At 36.6% G+C, this 13110-nt stretch overlaps 1 protein-coding gene across 1 annotated transcript in view; it reads left to right on the top strand.

Annotated features, from left to right (window-relative positions):
* The window catches only part of LOC130082762 (uncharacterized), a 46216-nt gene that overhangs the window by 13823 nt on the left and 19283 nt on the right, over positions 1-13110 (top strand). Inside the window, exon 6 of the mRNA XM_056247613.1 lies at positions 497-2902. Coding sequence (XP_056103588.1) covers positions 497-2902 — 2406 coding nt within the window. The remainder of the gene's footprint in view (positions 1-496; positions 2903-13110) is intronic.

Here is a 13110-nt window from a genome sequence, read left to right as displayed (position 1 = left end):
ACATATTTTAGCAAATAATTTACGGCCTTCTATAGGTAAGCTTTCTAATTTAATTCAGTGAATCTCACACATTTCATTTGTAATACGAGACTATTGAGAAAAAAACCTCTTAACAGTTCCAATGTTTAGGCTAAAGTATCAAAATACTGAATTTTATTCTGACTTGTGTTTTGGTGCAGCCACTTTTAGACTTTTTATAGACTAACAAAGCTTTTCCTGTGTTAACTTAATTTACACTAGGTGATATTTTCTTTTATGGTGCTGTAGCCTATGCACAATATTAGTGTGGCTTCGTCACAGAACCGCACGTAATCCGCGTGGTGTCACTGCAGACCGCTAAACTTTAATAATTTCCACATAACCTCTGAACTCCGCCTACAATTTGACTGAGTGACGTGCTGTAACCGGGCGTCACAATCTAGATGCTTTTCGCGTGCATGTTTCCGTAAGCGTCATTCTTTATTCTGGATGTTTAGAGTTTTGATCACCGGTGTAGTGTTTTGATCACGTTGGCGTCTCACACGGAAAGATGGCACACAGAATGGACTGTACGTTCCCGCATATAATTTTCCTCTGGCTCGTGATGTGTGTTTCAGTGCCTGCGTATGGTCAGATTGTCTACACCGTTTCCGAGGAGGTAAATATCGGAACTGTCGTTGGGAATGTGGTAAAGGACATGCATTTAAACGTCCAAGATTTGGAATCACGGGCGTTTCAGCTTGTATTCGGCACGAGGACGAGGTATTTCGATGTGAATCTGAAATCTGGCGTCTTGTATGTTGCTGAAAGAGTTGACCGCGAGCAGCTATGTCCCAATACTCCATCCTGCTCCTTGAATTTTGAAGCGATAGTTAACCACCCTCTTAGTCTGAGTCGAGTGATAGTTAATATTAATGATGTGAATGACAATTCTCCTAAATTCCCTGTTGAAACTCAAGTTTTGAATATCTCTGAATCAGTGCAGCCAGGAGCTACATTTTCCTTGATCAGTGCATTGGATGAAGATGTTGGACCTTTCTCTGTTAAAGGCTATAAACTGAGTCCTAATGAACATTTCTCATTAGAAGTGCACCCGGGTGGTGAACATGGCATGTCTGCAGAGTTAGTCCTTCGAAAAGCTTTAGACAGAGAGAGAGAACCTGTAATTCGACTAGTCTTGACTGCTTCCGATGGAGGGAAACCGTCAAGATCTGGGACATTACAAATTATAGTTAACATTTTAGATACAAATGATAATGCTCCAGTGTTTAGCAATCCGCTTTATAAAGTCAGTGTGACAGAGAACACACTACGAGGAACTAAGATAATCAAACTCAATGCTACTGACATGGATGAAGGCTCAAATGGAGAAGTTACGTATTTGTTTAGCAGTCATGGTCAGGAAAAAAATCTTGATGCATTTGCAATCAGTCCTGATTCTGGGGAGATTGCAGTTAAAGGAAATATTGATTTTGAGGACAAAGCTTTTTATGAACTTAGAGTAGAGGCCCATGATAAAGCCTCTTCCCCCATGACAACTAATTGTAAGGTACTAATCGAAGTCATAGATGTAAATGACAATGCACCAGAAATAGTAATAACATCCCTGCTGTCTTCTTTAAGGGAAGATGCAAAAATCGGCACTGCTGTGGCTCTGGTCACAGTTTCAGACAAGGATGGTGGAATGAATGGGAAAGTGAGTTGTAAGCTTCAAGGAAATTTGCCTTTCAAACTTGAGTCTTCCTACAAAAATTATTACTCTGTTGTTTTAGAAGGCCAGCTTGACAGGGAAAAGATCTCCAAGTATAATGTTACCCTAATAGCAGTGGATGAGGGAACCCCACCTCTTTCCAGCACCAGTGTGATTTATGTTGACATTTCAGATGTGAATGACAATCCGCCACAATTTAACGGAAACAGCATTAATGTCTATTTAAAAGAAAACACGTCCCCTGGAACCCTTATTCACACAGTGTCAGCAGTTGACAGAGATTTAAATGAAAATGCTGAATTGTCTTACTCTATTGTTGATAACAAAGCAACAAGCATACATTCTGTTAGTATTAACTCATTGACAGGCCAGTTGTATAACCTACAGTCTTTCAATTTTGAAGAACAGAAAACCCTTAGTTTCCATGTTCAGGCCATAGACTCTGGTGTTCCTCCCTTGAGCAGTAATGTGACTGTAAATGTGTTTATTCTGGATGAGAATGACAACAGTCCAGTTATTTTACCGCCCTATTCTGATCCTGGATCAGTTAATACTGAGAACATTCCCTACTCTGCTGAAGCGGGATACTTTGTAGCCAAGATCAGAGCTGTTGATGCTGACTCTGGATATAACGCTCTTCTGTCTTATCATATAAGTGAAGCCAAAGGAACTAATCTCTTCCGCATTGGAAGCAGCACTGGAGAAATAAAGACTAAGAGACGAATGAGTGACAATGACTTAAAAACTCACCCACTTATTATTACAGTTTCTGATAATGGAGAGCCATCACTCTCAGCGACTATGTCCATGGATGTTGTGGTTGTTGAGAGTCTGGATGACATAAAGACATCATTCAGAGAAGTTCCTGTTAAAGAGGAGAGTTTTTCAGATCTGAATGTGTATCTGCTCATCGCTGTCGTCTCAGTATCAGTCATCTTTTTACTGAGTCTCGTGGGTTTGATAGCAGCTAAATGCTACAGGACAGACGGCAGTTTCAGCAGGTACAGCGCTCCAGTGATCAGCACCCATCCTGACGGAAGCTGGTCCTACTCCAAATCTACACAACAATATGACGTGTGTTTTAGCTCAGACACAATGAAGAGCGACATGGTGGTTTTTCCTTCACCATTTCCGCCTGCAGAGGCTGAACTGGTCAGCATTCATGGAGAAGATACTTTTACGCAAACCCAAACTCTTCCTACCACTGGGAAGGTGAGCATTATTTAAGACCTTAGTTTACAAAGTAGCTGAATTTTCACTTATATGGCCTATTCACATATTCACTATACACATGCTTTTCTTTGATTTATTTTTAAGCTCTTAGTTACTAGAAAAATATAGAAGTGAAGCAAAACATCATTCAGTTTTCTTCAGTTATTTTTGGCCCGCTACTTACTTAAAATTATGCTTAATATGTGATCCATGCACAAAACTTGCATAACAAATCCAGTGCTACATTCAGTTTACTTTAAGTAAATTATATATCAATGAACCTGATTTAAAAATAGCAGTCATCTTGGTTTTAGCAAGTTGTTACCACTCTTTCTATCACATTTATATGATTAGTTTTCCTGTGTCAATTATTACCACAACTCTGACCTGCAAAGCTTGTATGTAGTGTAGTTTCAGCACCATCAGTGATGGACAGCACCACCTCACTGATACACAGGCACACCAAGAGCTTGGTAGTACTGCTCTCATATTGCACTAAAGATTTAATGATTTGATTATGAATTAATCAAAGACATCTGTTTTAATTATAACTCTTTAATTACATTAAACTGCAGTTTCAAGCAGGTTGCAACAGCTACTCCCCAATCTTCAAAGAGAATTTAAATGATGTTTAATAAGCTTCACTAACCTACTGCTTAGAATACAGAATTGAGTTGGTAATTTATTTAAGAGTTTTTGTATAACTTTAGTTTTGTTACTGAGTTTTGCATGTTAAGTCACCAAATGCTTTAGTTTAACACTTTCTGCACTTTTGTGTGCATGTTCAGTGATACTGCCAATATATGCATAAAAGTGTCTGCTACATGCATAAATGTAATGTATGTTTAATGTGAGTTGGTTTGTCTCAGACATATGCTCCATGTTCCTTCGTCTAGTTAGTCATGCCTCTTGAGTCTTTTTTTTCCCTTAGTCCTTGAGAGAGGACAGGGATCGTGTAAATTTCTGTGCAATTGGGTCAGTACTGGGTTCTGCTTTGCCCGGCTGGTTGAGGGAGATAGATGGATTAGAAGTCTGTGGGTCTCTGGGCTGCTGGAGTGCTGCAGTCCCACCTGCATTATATCGAATTCTCTCAAGCCCCCTCTCACTCAATGCATAATAATGAGTGGGATATGCTGCAGACTCTATGAGAAAAAGACACAGCAGTATTTATACTGTTTAAAGAAACTGATCCTTTCTTCCCTCTATGTGCAACCCATTTCATGCTGCTGTGCTTACAGTGTTTTTATTTATTATGTTTATATTTGTTTAGATAATTCACAAGTTTGTTACTTAAATGCCATTAGTTTGGTCTATATGGTATTAATCTCTGACTATATTTTGGTTCTTGTTGTTTGAATGTCTCATTCCACTGCTACCTCTTCTGAACATGTCAGATTAAATACATTTTTTAGTGGCACCATGGCATTTTACTTTCCACCTCCAGTTTTCACATGAGAGTGCGCTATTCAATTTTTAATTTATTATGACACATCATTCCGATAAACGTGACATTCAGGCTGCAGTTTATTGTAATTTATCATATTAGTGGCCAAAAGTGGTCTGGAAGGGGATAGTTCAATTAAACCATCAAAAATATGAGGAAAATATTGTATATATTTTTAAATATTTTAAAATACTAAACTTGGTTAAGGTATTTTTTATCTGACAAAATTATTTGACAAAAAAATGGCTTTATTTAAACGTTTTATTTTACTCTTAAAAAAGACAAAAACAAAAAGCTCACAGAAAAAAAACCTGACGCTGACTACAACATAATCAGTTATTAATATATCATTGGTTCTCTCTGGTTTTTGAATGTGTTCATAATTACTTTGTATGACAGCCTGGACAAAAATTGTCTGCACAATTTGGCATGTTTTATTATAATATCACACATAAAACAATTGACTCGCAATTTAGGCAAATATATTTTAAATATTAATGACATTAAACTGCAGAGAGATAAATAACAGAAGACAGTGATATTTTTGTGTTTATTTATATATATACTGTGTATATATATATATATATATGCAAATCAAGGTTTAAAAGAATCTCGCCTCTTATTTCTCCTCAGTCTGTGTGCATAAATGCCTCCTGCATTGTCTTGCGCACAAGGATCATGTTTCAGTTATGACATTACTGCTTCAGCCAGCTGTGAATTTGTGGTTAATGGACAAATTTCAAGTCTATTTGCAGAGTGTAATGCTCTGAGGTTAACCCAAGAAAGTGGATAAGTCTGTTTGTGCTTGTGTATGTTATTCATTAGAATAAGCTTGGTAGATCATGGAACTGAGTCAATGCTTAAGCATTGTGACATACCACGAGTCATAGTACAGAGACTGTGGGTAAATACACTATCATTACTTCAGTGTTATTTATCGTGAACTGACTGTAAACTGCTAAGCTGTTGTCTGTGCGCTGCAATACATAAACTGTGTGTCTGCTGGCTTGTGTTTCTCAGACAGAATGACCTGAGCCTTTTGTTAAGGTCACACTGGGATTTCTGTCCCTCTGGATGGATGCATTTTGAGCCTGAAATGGAGGTTCAGAGCACAATAAACAGATTGCCATGAATGACAAATGTTCCTTTCTTGGTTTTCACAAATTCCCCATTTATCTCCGCAGGTCCTGCGGGTTCTCTAAATTCCCTAAAGCTCAAATTAGACGTGGATCTGCATAATTTCTTGTTTACAAGGTTATCAAGTCTGCAGAATCGTTCAGTGAAAATGTCAGAATGTTCAAACCGCATGTGATTTGTATCTTTGGCGTGATCCATTAGGTTGTCATTATTGTACAAATGAAATGCTAATGCATTCAGCAAAGCATTTTAGGAGCACTTATGGTGCTATAACATATATTATTGGTTTATGTCATCATTTATTTGCTTATGCTAGTTTGCATATCTATTCTGTTCAGTTGCCTCTCTCGGGTTGCTGGGTCTGGCAGACTAGAAAGAACAGTCGATGATTCCCTGCAGTGTATCAGTGAGAGGATGGGTGGGTCATCTCTGCAGAGGGCTGCAGGTGGCAGAATGAGTCAAGCTGAACAGAATGCAGAGAGAGAGAGAGAGACAGAGAGAGGGATGGGGGGTTCTGGATGGCTTGCTAGTGCCCTCTGTTGGTTGGAGAACTGGTGATGGCTTCCAGAGCTGTGTGGGATCCTTACTATAAAGTGTTTATTTCCAACCTCAGCCAGTAGGGGTCTTACAAAGTCCTTTTCAAGCATCCTCTGTGCCCAATCCTTTCATACCGTCTCTTTCTCTCTATTATTTACTGTCACTTTGTGTTACACACAACATGCCTTCTGCTCCCATAATATTTTGCCTCTCATTTCTTTGAGCACGTGCAGTCCTTTGACATTTTTTTTCCCTCTCTCTGTCTTCTCACATATACTCTCTGCGTCATGAAATAATTTCAGGAATATCTAGGAATTTTGCAAGTGTCTTTTGCAACACAGATTAAGCAAACAAACAAAGAAAGTAACAAAGAAGAATGTTGTCTATCATTAACAAAACAGGGCACTTCAAAAAAGGTTTTATCTTGTTTTTCAATAAAATATCTAAAACAAATCCTTTAAACAAGATTAATTTACTTTACAATTTACAAGATTCATTTACTAAAAGACAGCGAATAAAATACTAAGACTTGTTTCGATATATCTTATTCGGTCTCACTCTTCAGCAGATTGTTTTACTTGTTTTTGACCTGTTTGTTCTTAAACTGTAAAATATATAAGCTGAAAAATCTACAAGTGTAGTAAGAAAAACAGACTTGCATTAAAGACCTACTACCAGTGTGGGGCCAGTATAATTAAAAAAAGAAAGAAAATCAGCAATGTGACAGTTAAGACATGTATAATCCGGCCTTGACATTAACTTTTTAACACGCGACACTGTGGCTAGTGGTTTTCCAAAGTTACTAGCCACTCAGCATTTTCACTGGCCACTATTTTGACATCGATACCATAGGGAAAAACTACCATATAGATATTTTTTAATATTATCTAAAAATTTGGCAGCCAGTATATTAGGCTGCTGTCACTTTAGGTCTGACGCACGGACCATATAGCGAATAGATTTGTCTTTATGTGCGTGCACAAAATCTGCGGGAATGAGTAAAATTATGCTCAAAACGCGCAATCCCATGGCGAAATTCAAGCCCTGTAACACCAACAATATTCATCCGTAGCAAATGAAACGAGTTCGCGGGTTTGTGTGTCAACTCGCTATCTGAGAGATTAGAGAGCGAGAACGCGTAGCTGGTATCGTGTATCCTGCGGAAGAGTTTCAAATATTTCAGTATCGATATGTATCGAAAAATCTATATTTTTGACAACACTAGATTGTTTTAGTTTGCACATAGTTTTTTTTTTGTTTTAGATGCCTTTTTAAAAGACTACAATTGAAAAATGTATAGGCCTATAAAAAATTCAACCCGCCAAAGTGGCTAGGAGGGACTGCGTTACACACCACCGCTGAAATGCACCCGCATTTGGCGGGTTGGCGGGTGTTAATGCCAAGCCCTGTTAATAAAAGATTTCTATTTCAAATAAGTTCTGTTCTTTCGAACTTTCTATTCATCAAATAATCATAAAAACAAAATGTAGCTCAGTTTCTAGAAAAAAATATAAGCAGCACAAAATTGTTTTGGTAACACTTTACTTGAAGGGGTGTCCATAAGACTGACATGACACCTGTCATGAAGATGAAGGAGGTTTCATGCATGTTTATGACAACTGTCATTAAGTGTCATTCGCTCAATTATGACATTTTTAATGCGAATATGACATTGTTTGAGATGTCTTGGTAATGACACATTGACATAAACCAATACATCATAACCTGTCAGTGTCTTTGTCATGACAACTTGACATTACCAAGACAACATAAATTGTCATAAATATGTCATAAACATGACATAGCAGATTAATTATCAAACTTAAGAAACCACTTAGCTTTATGGGTTAACATTACATTAAACTGTCAGGTGGTTGGTTTTGACATTGCCTGTCATGAGGCCATTATAACATTTTAATGACAAATTCAATTTGTACCACTCTAGTTGAGGTCACGAAAAATATTCATGACACAGTTATAATGGCCTCATGACAGCCAATGTCAAAACCAACCACCTGACAGTTTAATGTAATGTTAACCCATAAAGCTAAGTGGTTTCTTAAGTTTGATAATTAATCTGCTATGTCATGTTTATGACATATTTATGACAATTTATGTTGTCTTGGTAATGTCAAGTTGTCATTATAAAGACACTGACAGGTTATGATGTATTGGTTTATGTCAAGTTGTCATAACAAAGACATCTCAAACAATGTCATATTTGCATTCAAAATGTCATAATTGAGCGAATGACACTTAATGACAATTGTCATAAACATGCATAAAACCTCCTTCATATTCATGACATGTGTCATGTCATGATTATGAAGGTGGCATGTCAGTCTTATGCACACCACTTCAAGTAAAGTGTTACCATTGTTTTCAACATTGATAATAATAAGAAATATTTCTTGAGCAGCAAATCATCATATTAGAATGATTCATAGAATGATCATGTGACACTGAAGACTGGAGTAATGATGCTGAAAATTCAGCTTTGCAATAAATGACATTTTAAAAATACTGTATATTAAAATAGAAAACACTTATTTTAAATTATAAAAATAAGAGTAAATATAAAAGTATGTTCTCTGAAAAAGAATCTTAATGTCTTATACAGTGTTGCTTCTTAATTAGTAAAATTGTATATTTATATATAGACCAACATACTCTGGGCCTGTGAAACTTGAGACTATGTTGTCCATTCTGGGAGTTTCATAGCTATATATCTACCATTCAGTAGTGCAAGGAAATATACGGCTCTAAATTTACCATTCGGTTCTATGACCTACATCATCAACACCAAATATAGGCCACAACTGGCAGAGTAGAGAGAAAGAATTAAAGAAGACGACATGCATGCAAAGAGAGTGGGAAAGAGAGATGAAGAGGTTTTTTAGTGCACACTGCGGTGAGTGGTGTGACTCTGGATGCCCTTGCTGAGGGCACTGTTGGTGCAGGCTGTCTAAGCGGTGTCTCTCAGATGGGTGCATCTCTTTTAAAATATGGCACACTTATGTAAGTAGGGTCAGGGGAGGAGGAGGACCACTTGTAAATGGGTCTCTGCCATGCCAAAGGTCAAAGTTCACAAGTCAAAGCTCAACGCAGTGTAATATCTTTCAATTTTCAACTGTTTAGCTTGTCTTTGTGACCACAAATGACAGCAGTCTAGCTTTATATATATATGTGTGTGACATAATAATATAATTTGTTGATTTTTTAATCCGTTTATTTTCTTGATTTTCTTTATACATTATAGCCAGCTAAATGTTGTCAATTAAGGATAAAGGGAGACCATTTGGCTCTATATTTCACTTATGTAAAAAAAAAAAATCATCCTGTTTTCTTAGGTTGCCATTTACATCTTAATCAGTCTCCCAGTGCAATTAGTCTGATGCTCTCTAGTGTGATTAGCCTATCACAAATATACAACACTTAGTGTAGCAATGTTATTCTTAAATAGGAGCCTTGTTTTTGGGGATGTCAATTGGCAGTATTATACTCATCCCATTTTCTCTATCATTCACAACTTAACACACTCAGTTCCCTAAGGCTACAACTCACTTCTGCAAATGTCAAGACAGTCTTGTTATTGCACACTGACAGTGAAAGTACATGCATGCAGGATGAGGCCTGGTTGTGCCTTTACATTTCCTGTAGGTTTGCTGAAGCAGAGACCTTAATAGATCTTGAAGAACATGGACCAAAGCAGTCAATTCCATCGTTAAAAGACTTGATTTTTTAATAGTATTAGACTGCTTTCACCATATGTGCATTGTGTGTGTGTTCAGGAGAGACAGTAGGTGTGGTCAGAAACTAAATCTGGATTGTAGATATCTGAAAGTCAGAACAAAAGTAAACATGTGGGTATCTGACCCAGTGGCTTACAGAGCGTTTTGTGCTGCCAAACATGTGGTATCACTCACAGTACTTTCCAAAAAGATCCAAACAATTACATTATGAAAACAATGCATAAACACTGCCTAGTGTTTCACATACACATATACTGCCTATTCATCCTTTTGTTTCATTTAATATTGGCAGAGAACAAATAAAGATATGTGATTACCACCTGCTGTTCTGTGTTCCAGTGACCCCATACTGAAAAAAAAAGTAGGTTAGAGTTAACCCTTGTGTTATGTTGCGGGTCAATTTGACCCGTTTCGATTTTCAAGTTGTTGGAAATACTGGTTAACCTTTGTTTTTTTTCTTGATATTTTGTGACTTTTTCTCATTTATCATGATGAACATGCATGCAAAGTTTCAACACGCTGATGTGTTTTGACATATACAAACAAAATTACTGTTACGTTCGTGATGTTCGCGGGTCAATTTGACCCTCATAGACAGCCATTCAAAAGCAACTGTACAGACACAAAATAAAAACATTTATTTTCTGTATGTCAGGGCACTTCAACTCCAGTTCTAACGTGCAAGTGCATCTAAAAGTGCTCTAACCCTAACCAAACACACTTGAAAAAGATAAAATTACAGTGTTCAGAATTATTTGCAAATTACAGATGAAAATCTTTGTCCGACACAGATAGTAAAATAAGCTCTCATTTCAATATTCAAAATATCTAAAATACCTAGCTTTTACCCAAAACTTTTATGTAGGATTTTCAAAGGCAACTTCACAGAGCCAAAAAATTAATAAAAAACATTTATTTGATGTATGTTTTTGTTATGTTTGGTTTCTCACTTCCCAGTGAGTGAATAATGAAACTAGGAAAATAGGTCTTAGGAAACTAGGGAAAGTTAACTTAGGAAAATGAAAAATTTTCATTATACAGCAATTTTTTTTGTTCAGTTACGATGTTCAAAGCATAAAATGTAAAAAAAAAATATTAAAAAAAAGTTTAAAAAAAATATGCAAAAAAAATCAGTATACTGTTTATTTTCCAATTTTGTCAAAACAAAACTGTTTTAAAAAATGTTTTAAAAACATTTTCATAAATCATATTTTCAGATATAATGTTTTTGTAATGTTTGACAAATGTTGATATTAAAAGTTTACAGTTTGTATCTAAATCTTTGTTGTTTTTCATAGTGTGATTTTTGAGGAATTGTATTGAATCCAATTAGGGTCAATTTGACCCGGTCCATAAGGGGAGTACACAGAAATCGAACAGAACACTTAGTTCACCCAAAAATAAAAAATGATGTCATTAATGACTCGCCCTCATGTCGTCCCCAAGCCCGTAAGACCTCCGTTCATCTTCGGAACACAGTTAAAGATATTTTAGATTTAGTCCGAGAGTTTTTTGTCCCTCCATTGAAAATGTATGTACGGTATACTGTCCTTGTCCAGAAAGGAAATAGAGACTTCATCAAAGTAGTCCATGTGACATCAGTGGGTTAGTTAGAATGTTTTGAAGCATCGAAAATACATTTTGGTCCAAAAATAACAAAAACTACGACTTTATTCAGCATTGTATTGTCTTCCGGTTCTGTTGTCAAGCCGAGTTCACGAGTCCGCAGTGACGCTGATGACGTAAGACGCTGCTGACGTGTATCTGGTGCGTCCGTGTATTCGGGTTCAAATAAATATGGCTGGGCAAAAAAATGCAAGTCTTCCTCTGTGTTGAAATCCTTAGACATGTTTGCAAAGATTGTTTTGTAGCGTGCGTCTCCCTCAGACTGTAAACGAAGCTCGGGCGCAGCGATAACACGTCAGCAGCGTCACTGAACGCGGATTGACAACAGAACCGAAAGACAATACAATGCTGAATAAAGTCGTAGTTTTTGTTATTTTTTGGCCAAAATGTATTTTCGATGCTTCAAAACATTCTAACTAACCCACTGATGTCACATGGACTACTTTGATGATGTCTTTATTTCCTTTCTGGACAAGGATAGTATACCGTGTATACATTTTCAATGGAGGACAGAAAGCTCTCGGACTAAATCTAAAATATCTTAAACTGTGTTCCGAAGATGAACTTACGGGCTTGGAACGACATGAGGGTGAGTAATTAATGACATAATTTTCATTTTTGGGTGAACTAACCCTTTAAACTTGTTGTGACCTTTGACATATGAATGGCCCATTTTATTCTTTATATTGCACAAAATATCTAACGTTAAAACAACAATAATAATCTGATACAAATAAAAGATTATTATTTTTAAAAGATTATTATTTTTATTTCAAAATTAAACGAATTCTCATCTTGAAGATTGTTTTCTATTGCTTTATTTGGTGATGACATGAGGCGACCCTAATGCGACGGGTTTACGCTGACAGTCTGCCCTGGCTTAGTTTATGTCATCGGTTTCAGAGTGACACGCTCCCTCACTGTGGCGCATTTTGACGGATGCACAGAGATCGCGCCCCAGGCGCGCACGCCCGAATGACCTGGTCTGTCTGAAGTCAAAGCCACAGACGGGGAGAGGGAGGCGGAAAGAAAAAAACGCGTTCTGGGGCAATGATAATTATAGCTTTTTATGATGGATATAAGTTGTGTGATCAATATAGAATAAAACTATTTTGTATTTTCCCAAAACATTAGCAACATTTTTGTGAAACAATTGAGCCGCTTGGTTATAATGATTTGGTTTGCCGTTCTTTGGGAGCGCTGACAACGATGATCATGTTTGAGAAGTCGCAGCCTGTCATGACAGTGCGCGAGATTGTGCAGGCTCTTTATTTGACAGCAACCATAACACGGTAAAAGTAGGGTAAATTTATTTTTAATATTTTTTTTTACTGTTAAATATTGTAAAAATGCCAAATTTGATTACCACCACCTCGATACAGTAGGCTAACTGAGACTTTGTTGCAATATTTAACAAATACATTTTATATGATAGATTTACCCATTATTACCGTGTAAAAACTTTTTAAATATAATTGTTTTATCATTTAAATATAATTTTATTTCATATATGGCTAGGTGCTTTTTATATAGCTTTTTATTGCTGCTTAAGATTTTAAACACTTACACCATTTCCTCTTTTTTATTTATTATAATTTTATTAATTACAGTGTAGGGAAAGTATCACGGACAATCATAATTTACAGCAGAATCCAATCTCTTACAGAAAACCACTTCTAACGCATTTAATTTTGAGTGTTTTTCCTCATCCG

Source organism: Rhinichthys klamathensis, unplaced genomic scaffold (genome assembly GCF_029890125.1).
Source record: "Rhinichthys klamathensis goyatoka isolate OS25496 unplaced genomic scaffold, OSU_Roscu_1.1 h1tg000050l_1, whole genome shotgun sequence".
Classification (NCBI taxonomy): Eukaryota; Metazoa; Chordata; class Actinopteri; order Cypriniformes; family Leuciscidae; genus Rhinichthys; species Rhinichthys klamathensis.
Note: the sequence above shows the minus strand (reverse complement) of the source record. Positions and strands in the feature narration are given on the sequence as shown.